At 53.4% G+C, this 21,054-nt stretch overlaps 1 protein-coding gene across 1 annotated transcript in view; it reads left to right on the top strand.

The window, feature by feature from the left end:
• Positions 1-11,490: 11,490 nt before the first annotated feature.
• The window catches only part of LOC134341097 (alpha-1-syntrophin-like), a gene marked incomplete at its 5' end in the record, with an annotated part of 41,774 nt that continues 32,210 nt past the window's right edge, over positions 11,491-21,054 (top strand). The window contains 3 exons of the mRNA XM_063038847.1: positions 11,491-11,698; positions 13,849-13,979; positions 16,198-16,394. Of these exons, the coding sequence (XP_062894917.1) occupies positions 11,491-11,698; positions 13,849-13,979; positions 16,198-16,394 (536 nt within the window). The remainder of the gene's footprint in view (positions 11,699-13,848; positions 13,980-16,197; positions 16,395-21,054) is intronic.

Here is a 21,054-nt window from a genome sequence, read left to right on the forward strand (position 1 = left end):
GTGCTGCCTGGATTAGAGAGGGTGGGGAGGAGATTGACCAGGGTGCTGTCTGGATTAGAGAGGATGGGGAGGAGATTGACCAGGATGCTTCCTGGATTAGAGAAGGTGCGGAGGAGATTGACCAGGATGCTGCCTGGATTAGAGAGAGTGCAGACGAGATTGACCTGGATGCTGCCTGGATTAGAGAGGGTGCAGAGGAGATTGACCAGGCTGCTACCTGGATTAGAGAGGGTGCAGAGGAGATTGACCAGGATGCTGTCTGGATTAGAGAGCATGCAGAGGAGATTTACCAGGATGCTGCCTGGATTAGAGAGGGTGGGGAGGAGATTGACTAGGGTGCTGCCTGGATTAGAGAGGGTGCAGAGGAGATTGACCAGGATGCTGTCTGGATTAGAGAGGGTGCAGAGGAGATTGACCAGGATGCTGACCGGATTAGAGAGGGTGTGGAGGAGATTGACCAGGATGCTGACCGGATTAGAGAGGGTGGGGAGGAGATTGACCAGGATGCTGACCGGATTAGAGAGCATGCAGAGGAGATTGACCAGGCTGCTGCCCGGATGAGAGACAGCGTGGAGGAGATTTACCAGGATGCTGTCTGGATTAGAGAGGGTGTGGAGGAGATTGACCAGGATGCTGTCTGGATTAGAGACAGTGTGGAGGAGATTTACCAGGAAGCTAGCTGGATTAGAGAGGGTGTGGAGGAGATTTACCAGGATGCTGTCTGGATTAGAGAGGGTGTGGAGGAGATTGACCAGGCTGCTGTCTGGATTAGAGAGGGTGCAGAGGAGATTGACCAGGCTGCTACCTGGATTAGAGAGGGTGCAGAGGAGATTGACCAGGATGCTGCCTGGATGAGAGACAGCGTGGAGGAGATTTACCAGAAAGCTAGCTGGATTAGAGAGGGTGGGGAGGAGATTGACCAGGATGCTGTCTGGATTAGAGAGGGTGGGGAGGAGATTGACCAGGATGCTTCCTGGATTAGAGAAGGTGCGGAGGAGATTGACCAGGATGCTGTCTGGATTAGAGAGGGTGGGGAGGATGCTCTGGATTGACTGCAGGATGACCTGTCTGGATTAGAGAGCATGCAGAGGAGATTGACCAGGATGCTGTCTGGATTAGAGAGGGTGCAGAGGAGATTGACCAGGAGATTGCTGCTGCCTGGATTAGAGAGGGTGCAGAGGAGATTGACCAGGATGCTGTCTGGATTAGAGAGGGTGGAGAGGAGATTGACCAGGATGCTGCCTGGATTACCAGGAGAGAGGGGTGCAGAAGAGATTGACCAGGCTGCTACCTGGATTAGAGAGGGTGCAGAGGAGATTGACCAGGGTGCTGCCTGGATTAGAGAGGGTGGGGAGGAGATTGACCAGGGTGCTGTCTGGATTAGAGAGGATGGGGAGGAGATTGACCAGGATGCTTCCTGCGGAGGAGATTAGATTAGAGAGGTGCGAGATTGAGGAGATTGACCAGGATTGACCAGGCTGCTACCTGGATTAGAGAGGGTGCAGAGGAGATTGACCAGGGTGCTGCCTGGATTAGAGAGGGGAGCATGCAGAGAGATTGACCAAGGATGCTGCCTGGATTAGAGAGGGTGCAGAGGAGATTGACCAGGTGCTCCTGGATTAGAGAGGGTGCAGAGGAGATTGACCAGGATGCTGCTGTCTGGATTAGAGAGCATGCAGAGGAGATTGACCAGGATGCTGTCTGGATTAGAGAGCATGCAGAGGAGATTGACCAGGATGCTGTCTGGATTAGAGAGCATGCAGAGGAGATTTACCAGGATGCTGCCTGGATTAGAGAGGGTGGGGAGGAGATTGACTAGGGTGCTGCCTGGATTAGAGAGGGTGCAGAGGAGATTGACCAGGATGCTGTCTGGATTAGAGAGGGTGCAGAGGAGATTGACCAGGATGCTGACCGGATTAGAGAGGGTGTGGAGGAGATTGACCAGGATGCTGACCGGATTAGAGAGGGTGGGGAGGAGATTGACCAGGATGCTGACCGGATTAGAGAGCATGCAGAGGAGATTGACCAGGCTGCTGCCCGGATGAGAGACAGCGTGGAGGAGATTTACCAGGATGCTGTCTGGATTAGAGAGGGTGTGGAGGAGATTGACCAGGATGCTGTCTGGATTAGAGACAGCGTGGAGGAGATTTACCAGAAAGCTAGCTGGATTAGAGAGGGTGTGGAGGAGATTTACCAGGATGCTGTCTGGATTAGAGAGGGTGTGGAGGAGATTGACCAGGCTGCTGTCTGGATTAGAGAGGGTGCAGAGGAGATTGACCAGGCTGCTACCTGGATTAGAGAGGGTGCAGAGGAGATTGACCAGGATGCTGCCTGGATGAGAGACAGCGTGGAGGAGATTTACCAGAAAGCTAGCTGGATTAGAGAGGGTGGGGAGGAGATTGACCAGGATGCTGTCTGGATTAGAGAGGGTGGGGAGGAGATTGACCAGGATGCTTCCTGGATTAGAGAAGGTGCGGAGGAGATTGACCAGGATGCTGTCTGGATTAGAGAGGGTGGGGAGGAGATTGACCAGGATGCTGTCTGGATTAGAGAGCATGCAGAGGAGATTGACCAGGATGCTGTCTGGATTAGAGAGGGTGGGGAGGAGATTGACCAGGATGCTGTCTGGATTAGAGAGCATGCAGAGGAGATTGACCAGGATGCTGTCTGGATTAGAGAGCATGCAGAGGAGATTTACCAGGATGCTGCCTGTATTAGAGAGGGTGCAGAGGAGATTGACTAGGGTGCTGCCTGGATTAGAGAGGGTGCGGAGGAGATTCACTAGGACGCTGCCTGGATTAGAGAGGGTGCAGTGGAGATTTACCAGGACGCTGCCCGGATTAGAGAGGGTGGGGAGGAGATTGACCAGGCTGCTACCTGGATTAGCGAGGGTGCAGAGGAGATTGACCAGTGTGCTGCCTGGATTAGAGAGGGTGCAGAGGAGATTGACCAGGGTGCTGCCTGGATTAGAGAGGGTGCAGAGGAGATTGACCAGGATGCTTCCTGGATTAGAGAGGGTGCGGAGGAGATTGACCAGGATGCTGCCTTGAATAGAGAGGGTGCGGAGGAGATTAACCAGGGTGCTGCCTGGATTAGAGAGGGTGGGGAGGAGATTGACCAGGCTGCTACCTGGATTAGAGAGGGTGTAGTGGAGATTAACCAGGATGCTGCCTGGATGAGAGACAGCGTGGAGGAGATTTACCAGAAAGCTAGCTGGATTAGAGAGGGTGTGGAGGAGATTTACCAGGATGCTGTCTGGATTAGAGAGGGTGGGGAGTAGATTGACCAGGATGCTGTCTGGATTAGAGAGGGTGGGGAGGAGATTGACCAGGATGCTGTCTGGATTAGAGAGGGTGGGGAGGAGATTGACCAGGATGCTGTCTGGATTAGAGAGCATGCAGATGAGATTGACCAGGATGCTGTCTGGATTAGAGAGGGTGCAGAGGAGATTGACCAGGGTGCTGCCTGGATGAGAGACAGCGTGGAGGAGATTGACCAGGATGCTGCCCGGATTAGAGAGGGTGGGGAGGAGATTGACCAGGATGCTGTCTGGATTAGAGATGGTGCAGAGGAGATTGACCAGGATGCTGCCTGGATTAGAGAGGGTGGGGAGGAGATTGACCAGGATGCTGTCTGGATTAGAGATGGTGCAGAGGAGATTGACCAGGATGCTGCCCGGATTAGAGAGGGTGTGGAGGAGATTGACCAGGATGCTGTCTGGATTAGAGACAGCGTGGAGGAGATTTACCAGAAAGCTAGCTGGATTAGAGAGGGTGTGGAGGAGATTTACCAGGATGCTGTCTGGATTAGAGAGGGTGTGGAGGAGATTGACCAGGCTGCTGTCTGGATTAGAGAGGGTGCAGAGGAGATTGACCAGGCTGCTACCTGGATTAGAGAGGGTGCAGAGGAGATTGACCAGGATGCTGCCTGGATGAGAGACAGCGTGGAGGAGATTTACCAGAAAGCTAGCTGGATTAGAGAGGGTGGGGAGGAGATTGACCAGGATGCTGTCTGGATTAGAGAGGGTGGGGAGGAGATTGACCAGGATGCTTCCTGGATTAGAGAAGGTGCGGAGGAGATTGACCAGGATGCTGTCTGGATTAGAGAGGGTGGGGAGGAGATTGACCAGGATGCTGCCTGGATTAGAGAGGGTGCAGAGGAGATTGACCAGGATGCTGTCTGGATTAGAGAGCATGCAGAGGAGATTGACCAGGATGCTGTCTGGATTAGAGAGGGTGGGGAGGAGATTGACCAGGATGCTGTCTGGATTAGAGAGCATGCAGAGGAGATTGACCAGGATGCTGTCTGGATTAGAGAGCATGCAGAGGAGATTTACCAGGATGCTGCCTGGATTAGAGAGGGTGGGGAGGAGATTGACTAGGGTGCTGCCTGGATTAGAGAGGGTGCAGAGGAGATTGACCAGGATGCTGTCTGGATTAGAGAGGGTGCAGAGGAGATTGACCAGGATGCTGACCGGATTAGAGAGGGTGTGGAGGAGATTGACCAGGATGCTGACCGGATTAGAGAGGGTGGGGAGGAGATTGACCAGGATGCTGACCGGATTAGAGAGCATGCAGAGGAGATTGACCAGGCTGCTGCCCGGATGAGAGACAGCGTGGAGGAGATTTACCAGGATGCTGTCTGGATTAGAGAGGGTGTGGAGGAGATTGACCAGGATGCTGTCTGGATTAGAGACAGCGTGGAGGAGATTTACCAGAAAGCTAGCTGGATTAGAGAGGGTGTGGAGGAGATTTACCAGGATGCTGTCTGGATTAGAGAGGGTGTGGAGGAGATTGACCAGGCTGCTGTCTGGATTAGAGAGGGTGCAGAGGAGATTGACCAGGCTGCTACCTGGATTAGAGAGGGTGCAGAGGAGATTGACCAGGATGCTGCCTGGATGAGAGACAGCGTGGAGGAGATTTACCAGAAAGCTAGCTGGATTAGAGAGGGTGGGGAGGAGATTGACCAGGATGCTGTCTGGATTAGAGAGGGTGGGGAGGAGATTGACCAGGATGCTTCCTGGATTAGAGAAGGTGCGGAGGAGATTGACCAGGATGCTGTCTGGATTAGAGAGGGTGGGGAGGAGATTGACCAGGATGCTGTCTGGATTAGAGAGCATGCAGAGGAGATTGACCAGGATGCTGTCTGGATTAGAGAGCATGCAGAGGAGATTTACCAGGATGCTGCCTGGATTAGAGAGGGTGGGGAGGAGATTGACTAGGGTGCTGCCTGGATTAGAGAGGGTGCAGAGGAGATTGACCAGGATGCTGTCTGGATTAGAGAGGGCGGAGAGGAGATTGACCAGGATGCTGTCTGGATTAGAGAGCATGCAGAGGAGATTTACCAGGATGCTGCCTGGATTAGAGCGGGTGCAGAAGAGATTGACCAGGCTGCTACCTGGATTAGAGAGGGTGCAGAGGAGATTGACCAGGGTGCTGCCTGGATTAGAGAGGGTGGGGAGGAGATTGACCAGGGTGCTGTCTGGATTAGAGAGGATGGGGAGGAGATTGACCAGGATGCTTCCTGGATTAGAGAAGGTGCGGAGGAGATTGACCAGGATGCTGCCTGGATTAGAGAGAGTGCAGACGAGATTGACCTGGATGCTGCCTGGATTAGAGAGGGTGCAGAGGAGATTGACCAGGCTGCTACCTGGATTAGAGAGGGTGCAGAGGAGATTGACCAGGGTGCTGCCTGGATTAGAGAGGGTGGGGAGGAGATTGACAAGGATGCTGCCTGGATCAGAGTGGGTGCAGAAGAGATTGACCAGGCTGCTACCTGGATTAGAGAGGGTGCGGAGGAGATTGACCAGGCTGCTGCCCGGATGAGAGACAGCGTGGAGGAGATTTACCAGGATGCTGTCTGGATTAGAGAGGGTGTGGAGGAGATTGACCAGGATGCTGTCTGGATTAGAGACAGCGTGGAGGAGATTTACCAGAAAGCTAGCTGGATTAGAGAGGGTGTGGAGGAGATTTACCAGGATGCTGTCTGGATTAGAGAGGGTGTGGAGGAGATTGACCAGGCTGCTGTCTGGATTAGAGAGGGTGCAGAGGAGATTGACCAGGCTGCTACCTGGATTAGAGAGGGTGCAGAGGAGATTGACCAGGATGCTGCCTGGATGAGAGACAGCGTGGAGGAGATTTACCAGAAAGCTAGCTGGATTAGAGAGGGTGGGGAGGAGATTGACCAGGATGCTGTCTGGATTAGAGAGGGTGGGGAGGAGATTGACCAGGATGCTTCCTGGATTAGAGAAGGTGCGGAGGAGATTGACCAGGATGCTGTCTGGATTAGAGAGGGTGGGGAGGAGATTGACCAGGATGCTGTCTGGATTAGAGAGCATGCAGAGGAGATTGACCAGGATGCTGTCTGGATTAGAGAGCATGCAGAGGAGATTTACCAGGATGCTGCCTGGATTAGAGAGGGTGCAGAGGAGATTGACTAGGGTGCTGCCTGGATTAGAGAGGGTGCGGAGGAGATTCACTAGGACGCTGCCTGGATTAGAGAGGGTGCAGTGGAGATTTACCAGGACGCTGCCCGGATTAGAGAGGGTGGGGAGGAGATTGACCAGGCTGCTACCTGGATTAGCGAGGGTGCAGAGGAGATTGACCAGTGTGCTGCCTGGATTAGAGAGGGTGCAGAGGAGATTGACCAGGGTGCTGCCTGGATTAGAGAGGGTGCAGAGGAGATTGACCAGGATGCTTGCCTGGATTAGAGAGGGTGCAGAGGAGATTGACCAGGATGCTTCCTGGATTAGAGAGGGTGCGGAGGAGATTGACCAGGATGCTGCCTTGAATAGAGAGGGTGCGGAGGAGATTAACCAGGGTGCTGTCTGGATTAGAGAGGGTGGGGAGGAGATTGACCAGGATGCTGTCTGGATTAGAGAGGGTGGGGAGGAGATTGACCAGGATGCTGTCTGGATTAGAGAGCATGCAGAGGAGATTGACCAGGATGCTGTCTGGATTAGAGAGGGTGCAGAGGAGATTGACCAGGGTGCTGCCTGGATGAGAGACAGCGTGGAGGAGATTGACCAGGATGCTGCCCGGATTAGAGAGGGTGGGGAGGAGATTGACCAGGATGCTGTCTGGATTAGAGATGGTGCAGAGGAGATTGACCAGGATGCTGCCTGGATTAGAGAGGGTGGGGAGGAGATTGACCAGGATGCTGTCTGGATTAGAGATGGTGCAGAGGAGATTGACCAGGATGCTGCCCGGATTAGAGAGGGTGGGGAGGAGATTGACCAGGATGCTGCCTGGATTAGAGAGGGTGCAGAGGAGATTGACCAGGATGCTGTCTGGATTAGAGAGGGTGGGGAGGAGATTGACCAGGATGCTGCCTGGATTAGAGAGGGTGCAGAGGAGATTGACCAGGATGCTTCCTGGATTAGAGAGGGTGTGGAGGAGATTGACCAGGGTGCTTCCTGGATTAGAGAGGGTGGGGAGGAGATTGACCAGGATGCTGTCTGGATTTGAGAGGGTGGGGAGGAGATTGACCAGGATGCTGACCGGATTAGAGAGGGTGGGGAGGAGATTGACCAGGATGCTGACCGGATTAGAGAGGGTGGGGAGGAGATTGACCAGGATGCTGCCCGGATTAGAGAGGGCACGGAGGAGATTGACCAGGGTGCTGCATGGATTAGAGAGGGCACGGAGGAGATTGACCAGGATGCTGACCGGATTAGAGAGGGCACGTAGGAGATTGACCAGGATGCTGACCGGAGTGGAGAGGGTGGGGAGGAGATTGACCAGGGTGCTGCCTGGATTAGAGAGGGTGGGGAGGAGATTGACCAGGATGCTGACCGGAGTGGAGATGGTGCAGAGGAGATTGACCAGGATGCTGCCTGGATTAGAGAGGGTGGGGAGGAGATTGACCAGGATGCTGTCTGGATTAGAGAGGGTGTGGAGGAGATTGACCAGGATGCTGTCTGGATTAGAGAGGGTGGGGAGGAGATTGACCAGGATGCTGTCTGGATTAGAGAGGGTGGGGAGGAGATTGACCAGGATGCTGTCTGGATTAGAGAGGGTGGGGAGGAGATTGACCAGGATGCTGTCTGGATTAGAGAGGGTGGGGAGGAGATTGACCAGGCTGCTGTCTGGATTAGAGAGGGTGTGGAGGAGATTGACCAGGCTGATGTCTGGAGTGGAGAGGGTGGGGAGGAGATTGACCAGGCTGATGTCTGGAGTGGAGAGGGTGGGGAGGAGATTGACCAGGCTGATGTCTGGAGTGGGAGGGTGGGGAGGAGAGGGTGGGGAGGAGATTGACCAGGCTGATGTCTGGAGTGGAGAGGGTGGGGAGGAGATTGACCAGGCTGATGTCTGGAGTGGAGAGGGTGGGGAGGAGATTGACCAGGCTGATGTCTGGAGTGGAGAGGGTGGGGAGGAGATTGACCAGGCTGATGTCTGGAGTGGAGAGGGTGGGGAGGAGATTGACCAGGCTGATGTCTGGAGTGGAGAGGGTGGGGAGGAGATTGACCAGGCTGATGTCTGGAGTGGAGAGGGTGGGGAGGAGATTGACCAGGCTGATGTCTGGAGGAGTGGAGAGGGTGGGGAGGAGATTGACCAGGCTGATGTCTGGAGTGGAGAGGGTGGGGAGGAGATTGACCAGGCTGATGTCTGGAGTGGAGAGGGTGGGGAGGAGATTGACCAGGCTGATGTCTGGATTAGAGAGGGTGGGGAGGAGATTGACCAGGCTGATGTCTGGATTAGAGAGGGTGGGGAGGAGATTGACCAGGGTGCTGTCTGGATTAGAGAGGGTGCAGAGGAGATTGACCAGGATGCTGTCTGGATTAGAGAGGGTGTGGAGGAGATTGACCAGGATGCTGACCGGATTAGAGAGGGTGCAGAGGAGATTGACCAGGGTGCTGTCTGGATTAGAGAGGGTGTGGAGGAGATTGACCAGGATGCTGACCGGATTAGAGAGGGTGCAGAGGAGATTGACCAGGGTGCTGTCTGGATTAGAGAGGGTGTGGAGGAGATTGACCAGGGTGCAGACCGGATTAGAGAGGGTGCAGAGGAGATTGACCAGGATGCTGACCGGATTAGAGAGGGTGGGGAGGAGATTGACCAGGATGCTGTCTGGATTAGAGAGGGTGTGGAGGAGATTGACCAGGATGCTGTCTGGATTAGAGAGTGTGTGGAGGAGATTGACCAGGCTGATGTCTGGAGTGGAGAGGGTGGGGAGGAGATTGACCAGGCTGATGTCTGGAGTGGAGAGGGTGTGGAGGAGATTGACCAGGCTGATGTCTGGAGTGGAGAGGGTGGGGAGGAGATTGACCAGGCTGATGTCTGGAGTGGAGAGGGTGCGGAGGAGATTGACCAGGATGCTGTCTGGATTAGAGAGGGTGTGGAGGAGATTGACCAGGGTGCTGCCTGGATTAGAGAGGGTGCAGAGGAGATTGACCAGGGTGCTGCCCGGATTAGAGAGGGTGCAGAGGAGATTGACCAGGATGCTGCCCGGATTAGAGATGGTGCAGAGGAAATTGACCAGGATGCTGCCTGGATTAGAGAGGGTGCAGAGGAGATTGACCAGGGTGCTGCCCGGATTAGAGAGGGTGCAGAGGAGATTGACCAGGATGCTGCCCGGATTAGAGAGGGTGCAGAGGAAATTGACCAGGGTGCTGCCCGGATTAGAGAGGGTGCAGAGGAGATTGACCAGGATGCTGCCCGGATTAGAGAGGGTGCAGAGGAAATTGACCAGGGTGCTGCCCGGATTAGAGAGGGTGGGGAGGAGATTGACCAGGATGCTGCCCGGATTAGAGATGGTGCAGAGGAGATTGACCAGGATGCTGCCCGGAGTGGAGAGGGTGCAGAGGAGATTGACCAGGATGCTGTCTGGATTAGAGAGGGTGGGGAGGAGATTGACCAGGATGCTGCCCGGATTAGAGAGGGTGGGGAGGAGATTGACCAGGATGCTACCTGGATTAGAGAGGGTGGGGAGGAGATTGACCAGGATGCTGCCTGGATTAGAGAGGGTGGGGAGGAGATTGACCAGGATGCTACCTGGATTAGAGAGGGTGTGGAGGAGATTGACCAGGATGCTGCCCGGAGTGGAGAACATGTCTTTGAGGATAGGTTGAGTGAGATGGTGCTTTTCTCTTGAAAATCTGGAGCAGAATGTACAAAATGCTGGAGGAACTCAGCAGTTCATGCAGCATCTGTGGAATGAAATGGATAATGTCCTGATGGCTTTGTGCATCTACTAAAATACAAAACCTATTACTGGTTAGATTGTCACTGAAAGAGCAGGGCTGGACTTTTCTAAATTAGTTAATAATATATCATCTGATGTATTGTGCGAGGTAGAAAAGGTAAAGTACGATTTATTAATAACAACTACAGCTGGGAGGATGTATGTAAAAGACAGATTAAAAACTAAATGCAAGAGCATGTCCAAAAGATCACGACGTTGACTGCTCGTTCGCTCCCCACCATAGGTGGTGCCTGACGGGCTGTGATCCCCAGCGGTTTCTGTGTTACTCTGACTTTCTGTACGGTCGCCTGTGTGGACCGTACCAAGGTGAGGTGATGCTCAGAGGAGCTGCACGGCACCTGGCAGGAGTAAACCACCTGGCCCATCAAGGCTGCTCAACCCAGCCTTGAAAAAGGCCAATGACCCCAGAGGGAGAGAATATATTCAATTCATAGTGCTGTGGGTGGGTAGAAATGCCCCCTCCCTCCAATTTAACGTCCACCTGACTCGTCCTGGAGAACTGGCCAGTCCGCAGGTGGCAAATAACTCCTCCCTCCTCCCTCTACTGATACCCCCACCTCTTGATTCCTGAGATCCCCGCACCAGCTCCAAGCCCTGCTGATTAAGTTATGAGACAGAAATTGCTAGAATCACTCAACGGGTCAGACAGCGTCTGTGGAGGTGGAGAGGGTGAATGTTTCAAGTCAGACCAAGGGCCTGCCACTTGAAACATGTCAATCCTGTCTCTTGCTACAGACGCTGCCTGCTGTGCTCGAGGTACCGAACATTCCTGCTGTTGTTTTACATTTCCAGCTTCTGCGGTGTGTTTCATTTTCAGTTCCCTGCAGATTATTTTTTAGAATGAAAATCAGAGCTTGTCATTTTGAAATTCTGTGTGGATAACCCTCTCATTTCTGCCCGTTTCACTCCCTGCCTTTCTCCCCTCTGCTCTCACCCCACCCATACCTTTCTTACTCCTACCCTTCTTTCTCCCCCCTCCTCCCTCTCTCCCCCTCCTCCCTCTCTCCCCCTCCTCCCTCTCTCCCCCTCCTCCCTCTCTCCCCCCTCCTCCCTCTCTCCCCCCTCCTCCCTCTCTCCCCCCTCCTCCCTCTCTACCCCCTCCTCCCTCTCTACCCCCTCCTCCCTCTCTACCCCCTCCTCCCTCTCTACCCCCTCCTCCCTCTCTACCCCCCCTCCCCCCTCCTCCCTCTCTCCCCCTCCTCCCTCTCTCCCCCCCTCCTCCCTCTCTTCCCCCTCCTCCCTCTCTCCCCTCTCTCCCCTTCCCCCTCTCCCCTCCCCCCCGGTCAGGTACATTGACCTGGCTCCGGCAGAAGGCAGCTCCTCAGTGAGGCTTCGGTTGAAGGATGGGGCAGCTGCTCACTCCTGGTTCACTGCCCTCCTCTCCGCTGCCGCCGCGCTGCTGCCCCGGGTGAAGTCCGATCTGCGTGCACTGGCGGGCTCGGCTGGGATCGCGGGAAATGCCGAGCTGCGCCACGTGGGCTGGCTGACAGAGCAGGTAGCATCGGGTTCGGTCTCTGATCCAACCCCGGAGCCCCCTTCACCCCACCAGGCAGTGCTCACCATCCCACCCTCCTCCCGAGATCAGCCTCACTCCAGTCTGTCCGTCCGTCCCCTCAACCACGTATCCGCCCCGTCCAGTATTGTCCATGGTTGCCCCGCTCCCGAGATTGGATCCGGTCAGGTCACAGCTGGCAATGCCCCTCCACTACCACCAACACACCAGCTCCCTTCGTGCAGAAACCGCTCTGGTGATTTATACAGCTTGCAATGAAGTCAAATTTGACCACTGCTTCCTGAAAATGACCCTTTGTCATCATCCCACCACTGTCCCCCATTCCCGTCCCCTGCATCCAAACCCTCCCAGAAGGAGAGGAAATGAATCCCCACCATGATGGTTTCAGCCGCCTACCGGGTGGGAGAAGTGGGAGGAGAGGCTCCCTCCATAAATCTCCACCCTTGGGCCATGTAACACTCCCCATCTCCCAGGGCTGTCTGTCAATTCTCACCACCCCCAGTTCCACTTAAACATACATATCTTGTTGCTCTTTTTGCACTAATTGAATGTAATTGTTATTGTAATTACATTGCTCTGTACTGCTGGAAAACGTTAGCACGCCTCTCTTGGAGCTCAAGGGAGTTCCATTCCAGTAAGAAGTTTGTATGTTTGCACCTGGGTTTTCCCCGGGTGCTCCGTTCCTCCCACAGTCAGGGTAGGTTGGTTGGTCATTGTAAATTGCCCCGTGATAGGCTGGGTGTGCGGCTGGGTGCTGCAGTTCGGTGGGTGACCTGTGATTAGGCTGGGTGCTGTGGTTCGGTGGGTGCCCCTGATCAGGCTGGGTGTGCGGCTGGGTGCTGCGGTTCGGTGGGTGCCCTGTGATAGGGCTGGGTGCTGTGGTTCGGGTGGGTGCCCCGTGTTGGGACTGGGTGCTGTGGTTCGGTGGGTGCCCTGTGATTAGGCTGGGTGCTGTGGTTTGGTGGGTGCCCCGTGATGGGGCTGGGTGCTGTGGTTCGGTGGGTGCCCCGTGATGGGGCTGGGTGCTGTGGTTTGGTGGGTGCCCTGTGTTGGGACTGGGTGCTGTGGTTCGGTGGGTGCCCTGTGATTAGGCTGGGTGCTGTGATTTGGTGGGTGCCCCGTGATGGGGCTGGGTGCTGTGGTTCGGTGGGTGCCCCGTGATGGGGCTGGGTGCTGTGGTTTGGTGGGTGCCCTGTGTTGGGACTGGGTGCTGTGGTTCGGTGGGTGCCCTGTGATTAGGCTGGGTGCTGTGATTTGGTGGGTGCCCCGTGATGGGGCTGGGTGCTGTGGTTTGGTGGGTGCCCTGTGATGGGGCTGGGTGCTGCGGTTCGGTGGGTGCCCCGTGTTGGGGCTGGGTGCTGTGGTTTGGTGGGTGCCCTGTGATGGGGCTGGGTGCTGTGGTTCGGTGGGTGCCCCGTGTTGGGGCTGGGTGCTGTGGTTCGGTGGGTGCCCCGTGTTGGGGCTGGGTGCTGTGGTTCGGTGGGTGCTCTGTGTTGGGGCTGGGTGCTGTGGTTCGGTGGGTGCCCCGTGTTGGGGCTGGGTGCTGTGGTTCGGTGGGTGCCCCGTGATTAGGCTGGGTGCTGCGGTTCGGTGGGTGCTCTGTGTTGGGGCTGGGTGCTGTGGTTCGGTGGGTGCCCTGTGATTAGGCTGGGTGCTGTGATTTGGTGGGTGCCCCGTGATGGGGCTGGGTGCTGTGGTTTGGTGGGTGCCCTGTGATGGGGCTGGGTGCTGTGGTTCGGTGGGTGCCCCGTGTTGGGGCTGGGTGCTGTGGTTCGGTGGGTGCCCCGTGATTAGGCTGGGTGCCGCGATTCGGTGGGTGCTCTGTGTTGGGGCTGGGTGCTGTGGTTCGGTGGGTGACCCGTGATGGGGCTGGGTGCTGTGGTTCGGTGGGTGACCCGTGATGGGGCTGGGTGCTGTGGTTCGGTGGGTGCCCCGTGATGGGGCTGGGTGCTGTGGTTCGGTGGGTGCCCTGTGATTAGGCTGGGTGCTGTGGTTCGGTAGGCTTGTTTCATGCTGGTAACAGACAACACATCTGACAGTGTTGTATAATAAAGCTGCTGCTCTCTGCACCTGCCCGGGGCTGACGGTCTGCCCTTTCCACACTGCTGACACTGGGTGTGTTCCTCCCCCAGGTCTCCGGTGAGCTGGAGAAGCCGGTCCTCGCTCTCCTCACTGAGAAGGAGCTGCTGCTGTACAGCTGTTTGCCCCAGACCAGAGAACAGCTGGACAACCCCTGCTCCCGGCACCCCCTCATTGCCACCAGGTGAGATCACAGCGCCTCCCCCTGGCCACTGGCAGTGTTGCAGGCAGAGCAGGTCACAGTTACCACCTGAGTCCCCTGAGGTGACTTTGCTGGGAGAAGTGCATGCAGATCTGGCCCCCACACTACAGCAAGGATGTGGTTATGCTGGAGAGGGTGCAGGAACCGTACATCATTAAGGCCCCTTCATTGCCCAGATGCTCATTGCTACCATCTGGGAGGAGGTACACACTCAGCGATTCAGGAACAGCTTCTTGCCCTCTGCCACCCGATTTCTGAACAGACAATGAACCCATGAACACTACTTCGCTTTCTTCCTCTCCTTCTGCACTACTTTTCTAATGTTAATCTTAAACATACTACTTACTGTAATTTATGGTTTTTGACTATTATGGACTGTAATGTACTGCTGCCCCATGATGTCTGCCAGAGATAGTAGACCTGATCCTGATTCTGACATTCTCCAGGCTGTTGTGTGGAATGGAGGGCTTCAGTGTCGGGCAGAGACTGAGGAGGTCTGGTTAGATTTGCTTGCGGTTCCGTGTTCTGTGGGTGAGTGGAGAGGTGGTTGTGGAGGAGGAGTTAAATCCAGGGGCAGGCCCTTGCCGGAGTACTCGGGAACCAGGTGACCGCTTACTGAGTTCTTCAGTGTTGTGAAGGTTCCCGACATGCTCTAAGGGAGGCCTGGGAAGCAGGTGTTTGGTTAGGGTACTGTAGGCTGGGGCAGCAGAGAGGGTTTTCCAGGAGCTCGGGAGGGTCCCAGCTATTTCTAGACCCATGGATCAATGAAAGAATGGGCATCACTGAACTGGGAGCAGGGGTATGGGTAAGTGTAAGTTAGGACTAAGCGTGGTGCAGACGTTTCCTGGGACCCGGTACATCATAGCACCTTGTATTTTCTTCAGCCCATGATGTTCTGCCAACCTTTTAACCCACTCTAAGATCAATCTAGCCCTTCCCTCCGACATAACCCTTCATTTTTTCTATCATCCATGTGCCTATCTAAGAGTTTCTTAAATGTCCCTGATGTATCTGCAAGTGGAACAAGTTCGACACCCCCTCCCTCACTACCATTCAAGGCCCCAAAGAGTCCTTCCAGGTGAGGCGACACTTCACCTGGGAGTCTGTTGGGTCATCGACTGGATCCAGTGCTCGCAGTGTGTCCTCCTGTATATCCGTGAGACCCGACGTAGATTGGGAGACAATTTCGCCGAGCACCTACGCTCCATCCGCCAGAATACGCGTGATCTCCCGGTGGCCGCTCATTTCAATTCTACTTCCCATCGCCATTCCGACATCTACTGTCGCGATGAGGCCACACTCAGGTTGGAGGAACAACCCCTTATATTCCATCTGGGTAGTCTCCAACCTGAAGGCATGAATAGAGATTTCTCAAACTCCTGGTATTTGCCACCATTCCCCCCGCCTCCCACCATTCCCTTTCTCACAAAATCAACTTCCTAGCTCTTGACTTCACCCCTCCTCTTCTCTCAGTTTCACCCTCACCCACCACCCAGTTATTCCTCCTCCCCACCCCCAACTTCCTGATCTGACTTCAAATCGACTTTTCCAGTCCTGATGAAGGGTCTTGGCCTGAAACGCCGACTGTTTATTCCTCTCCACATTTATTCCTGCTGATCTGAGTTCCTCCAGCAATTTGTGTGTGTTGCTCTGGGTTTCCAGCGTCTGCACAATCTCTCATCCTACTGATTCCACACTACCACTGACCCTGGAAGTGCGTTCCACACCCACAGCTCTCTGTTGTGAAAAGGCCTACCCCTGACATTCACCCCCCCACCCCATACTTCCCTCCAATCACCTTAAAATTACGCCCCCTCCTGTCTTTGCTATTTCCGCCCCGAGGAAAAGTCTCTGGCTGTGAATGCCTCTTATCATCTTGTACACCTCTGTCAAGTCACCCCTCACCTCCTCCACTCCAAAGAGAAAAGCCCCAGCTCACTCAACCTTACAGAGAGGTTGTGTGTGGGGTGGGGTGGTATGGAGAGGGTGATTTTGTGGGTCTGATATCCAACGACTCTGGGTGATTGGGGTTAGACATACCCCTGGGTCTGGATGATGGGGACGGGGTGGTGAGGCACTATCGAGGGACTGGGTGTTGTCACCAGAGTTGAGCCTTGAGCTCTGACAGCACTGGGGGCTCGTGACTCAGCCCTGGGCCTGTGTATTCCAAGGGTTAATGTCACTGTATGCTGTGTTTTAGACTGGTTCACTCCGGCCCTGCCAGGGGGCCACTGGCGACAGACACTGACCTGTCCTTCGTGCTGAGGGCTGGCACAAGGCGCGGAGTGGAGACGCGCCTCTTCTCCACAGCGACTCCTGCCGACCTGGGGCTGTGGACACGACTTCTGGTGGACGGGTGTCACAGTGCGGCTGAGATGGTGCAGGAGGTGCTCACTGGTGAGAACTGTGCATGACTGTCTGTCACCCCATCTTCCAATCTTTATGTCAGCAATCCTCAAACCCCTCCACTCTCCAAATTTCGATCACAACCCCCCCAACCGCTGATCTTTGTCTCAACTTTCCCCGCTGCCATCTCCAGTCCCCATTCTCCAGTGCAAAGTTACAACATTCCCACATTCCTCTCCCCATTCTCTAGTCTAAAGTAACAACATTCCACCCATCTCCTCTCTCCATCCTCAAGTCTAAAGTTACAACATCCCCTCCGTCCATCTCCTATCCCCATTCTCCAGTCTAAAGTGGCAACATTCCCTCCATCTCCTCTCCCCATTCTCCAGTCTAAAGTAATACCATTCTCCCCATCCTCCAGTCTAAAGTAACAACATTCCCCCATCTCCTCTCCCCATTCTCCAGTCTAAAGTAACAAGATTCTCCCGATCTCCTCTCCCGAATCTCCAGTCGAAAGGAACAACATAACCTCCCTCCATCTCCTCTCCCCATCCTTCAGTCTAAAGTAACAACATCCCCTCCACCCATCTCCTCTCCCCATCCTCCAGACTAAAGTAACATTCCCCCCATTCCTTCTACCCATTCTCCAGTCTAAAGTAATAACATTCTCCCCATCCTCCAGTCTAAAGTAACACAAAATTCCCCCATCTCCTCTCCCCATTCTCCAGTCTAAAGAACAAGATTCCCCCCATTCCTTTTAGCCATTCTCCAGTCTAAAGTAAAAACATTCCCCCACGTCTTCTCCCCATTCTACAGTCTAAAGTAACAACATCCCCTCCCTCCATCTTCTCTCCCCATTCTCCAGTCTAAAGTAACAACATTACCCCCATCTCCTCTCCCCATTCCCCAGTCTAAAGTAACAATATTCCCCTATTTCCTCTCCCCATTCCCCAGTCTAAAGGAACAACATTCCCCCATCTCTTCTCCCCATCCTCCAGTCTAAAGTAACAACATTCCCCCCATCTCCTCTCCCCATTCTCCAGTCTAGTAACAACATTCCCTCCATCTCCTCTCCCCATTCTCCAGTCTAAAGTAATAACATTCTCCACATCCTCCAGTCTAAATTAACAACATTCCCCCCATCTCCTCTCCCCAATCTCCAGTCAAAAGTAACAACATTCCCCCCATCTCCTCTCCCCATTCTCCAGTCTAAAGTAACAAGATTCCCCCCATCTCCTCTCCCAATTCTGCAGTCTAAAGTTACAACATCCCCTCCCCGCATCTCCTCTCCCCATTCTCCAGTCTAAAGTAACAACATTCCCCCCATCTCCACTCCCCATTCTCCAGTCTAAAGTAACAAACTTCCCTCCATCTCCTCTCCACATTCTTCAGTCTAAAGTAACAACATCGCCTCCCTCCATCTCCTCTCCCCATTCTCCAGTCTAAAGTAACAACATCCCCTCCATCTCCTGTCCCCATTCTCATCTAAAGTAATAACAATCTCCCCATCTCCTCTCCCCATTCTCCAGCCTAAAGTAAAAACATTCCCCTCATTTCTTCTAACCATTCTCCAGTCTAAAGTAACAACATTCCCTCCGTCCATCTCCTCTCCCCATTTTCCAGTCTAAAGTAACAACATCCCCTCCTCCCATCACCTTTCCCATTCTGCAGTCTAAAGTAACCACATTCCCTCCGTCCATCACCTCTCCCCATCCTCCAGTCGAAATTAACAACATTCCCTCCATCTCCTCTCCCCGTTCTCCAGTCTAAAGTAACAACATTCCCCCATCTCCTCTCCCCATTCTCCAGTCTAAAGTAACAACATCCCCTCCATCTCCTGTCCCCATTCTCATCTAAAGTAATAACAATCTCCCCATCTCCTCTCCCCATTCTCCAGCCTAAAGTAAAAACATTCCCCTCATTTCTTCTAACCATTCTCCAGTCTAAAGTAACAACATTCCCTCCGTCCATCTCCTCTCCCCATTTTCCAGTCTAAAGTAACAACATCCCCTCCTCCCATCACCTTTCCCATTCTGCAGTCTAAAGTAACCACATTCCCTCCGTCCATCACCTCTCCCCATCCTCCAGTCGAAATTAACAACATTCCCTCCATCTCCTCTCCCCGTTCTCCAGTCTAAAGTAACAACATTTCCCCATCTCCTCTCCCCATCCTTCAGTCTAAAGTAACAACATTCCCCCCATCTCTACTCCCCATCCTTCAGTCTACAGTAACAACATGCCCTCCCCCCATCTCCTCTCCCCATTCTCCAGTCTAAAGTAATAACATTCTCCCCATCCTCCAGTCTAAAGTAACACAAGATTCCCCCATCTCCTCTCCCCATTCTCCAGTCTAAAGTAACAAGATTCCCCCCATTCCTTTTAGCCATTCTCCAGTCTAAAGTAAAAACATTCCCCCACGTCTTCTCCCCATTCTACAGTCTAAATTAACAACATCCCCTCCCTCCATCTTCTCTCCCCATTCTTCAGTCTAAAGTAACAACATTACCCCCATCTCCTCTCCCCATTCCCCAGTCTAAAGAAACAATATTCCCCTATTTCCTCTCCCCATTCCCCAGTCTAAAGGAACAACATTCCCCCCATCTCCTCTCCCCAATCTCCAGTCAAAAGTAACAACATTCCCCCCATCTCCTCTCCCCATTCTCCAGTCTAAAGTAACAAGATTCCCCCCATCTCCTCTCCCAATTCTGCAGTCTAAAGTTACAACATCCCCTCCCCGCATCTCCTCTCCCCATTCTCCAGTCTAAAGTAACAACATTCCCCCCATCTCCACTCCCCATTCTCCAGTCTAAAGTAACAAACTTCCCTCCATCTCCTCTCCACATTCTTCAGTCTAAAGTAACACCATCGCCTCCCTCCATCTCCTCTCCCCATTCTCCAGTCTAAAGTAACAACATCCCCTCCATCTCCTCTCCACATTCTTCAGTCTAAAGTAACACCATCGCCTCCCTCCATCTCCTCTCCCCATTCTCCAGTCTAAAGTAAAAACATTCCCCTCATTTCTTCTAACCATTCTCCAGTCTAAAGTAACAACATCCCCTCCTCCCATCACCTCTCCCATTCTGCAGTCTAAAGTAACAACATTCACCCATCTCAGCTCCACATTCTCCAGTCTAAGTTAACAACATCCCCTCCATCCATCACCTCTCCCATTCTCCAGTCTAAAGTAACCACATTCCCTCCGTCCATCACCTCTCCCCATCCTCCAGTCGAAATTAACAACATTCCCTCCATCTCCTTTCCCCGTTCTCCAGTCTAAAGTAACAACATTCCCCCATCTCCTCTCCCCATTCTCCAGTCTAAAGTAATAACATTCTCCACATCCTCCAGTCTAAATTAACAACATTCCCCCCATCTCCTCTCCCCAATCTCCAGTCAAAAGTAACAACATTCCCCCCATCTCCTCTCCCCATTCTCCAGTCTAAAGTAACAAGATTCCCCCCATCTCCTCTCCCAATTCTGCAGTCTAAAGTTACAACATCCCCTCCCCGCATCTCCTCTCCCCATTCTCCAGTCTAAAGTAACAACATTCCCCCCATCTCCACTCCCCATTCTCCAGTCTAAAGTAACAAACTTCCCTCCATCTCCTCTCCACATTCTTCAGTCTAAAGTAACAACATCGCCTCCCTCCATCTCCTCTCCCCATTCTCCAGTCTAAAGTAACAACATCCCCTCCATCTCCTGTCCCCATTCTCATCTAAAGTAATAACAATCTCCCCATCTCCTCTCCCCATTCTCCAGCCTAAAGTAAAAACATTCCCCTCATTTCTTCTAACCATTCTCCAGTCTAAAGTAACAACATTCCCTCCGTCCATCTCCTCTCCCCATTTTCCAGTCTAAAGTAACAACATCCCCTCCTCCCATCACCTTTCCCATTCTGCAGTCTAAAGTAACCACATTCCCTCCGTCCATCACCTCTCCCCATCCTCCAGTCGAAATTAACAACATTCCCTCCATCTCCTCTCCCCGTTCTCCAGTCTAAAGTAACAACATTCCCCCATCTCCTCTCCCCATCCTTCAGTCTAAAGTAACAACATTCCCCCCATCTCTACTCCCCATCCTTCAGTCTACAGTAACAACATGCCCTCCCCCCATCTCCTCTCCCCATTCTCCAGTCTAAAGTAATAACATTCTCCCCATCCTCCAGTCTAAAGTAACACAAGATTCCCCCATCTCCTCTCCCCATTCTCCAGTCTAAAGTAACAAGATTCCCCCCATTCCTTTTAGCCATTCTCCAGTCTAAAGTAAAAACATTCCCCCACGTCTTCTCCCCATTCTACAGTCTAAATTAACAACATCCCCTCCCTCCATCTTCTCTCCCCATTCTTCAGTCTAAAGTAACAACATTACCCCCATCTCCTCTCCCCATTCCCCAGTCTAAAGAAACAATATTCCCCTATTTCCTCTCCCCATTCCCCAGTCTAAAGGAACAACATTCCCCCATCTCTTCTCCCCATTCTCCAGTCTAAAGTAACAACATTCCCTCCATCTCCTCTCCCCATTCTCCAGTCTAAAGTAATAACATTCTCCGCATCCTCCAGTCTAAATTAACAACATTCCCCCCATCTCCTCTCCCCAATCTCCAGTCAAAAGTAACAACATTCCCCCCATCTCCTCTCCCCATTCTCCAGTCTAAAGTAACAAGATTCCCCCCATCTCCTCTCCCAATTCTGCAGTCTAAAGTTACAACATC

This window comes from Mobula hypostoma, assembly GCF_963921235.1.
Source record: "Mobula hypostoma chromosome 2 unlocalized genomic scaffold, sMobHyp1.1 SUPER_2_unloc_2, whole genome shotgun sequence".
NCBI classification, from domain to species: domain Eukaryota; kingdom Metazoa; phylum Chordata; class Chondrichthyes; order Myliobatiformes; family Myliobatidae; genus Mobula; species Mobula hypostoma.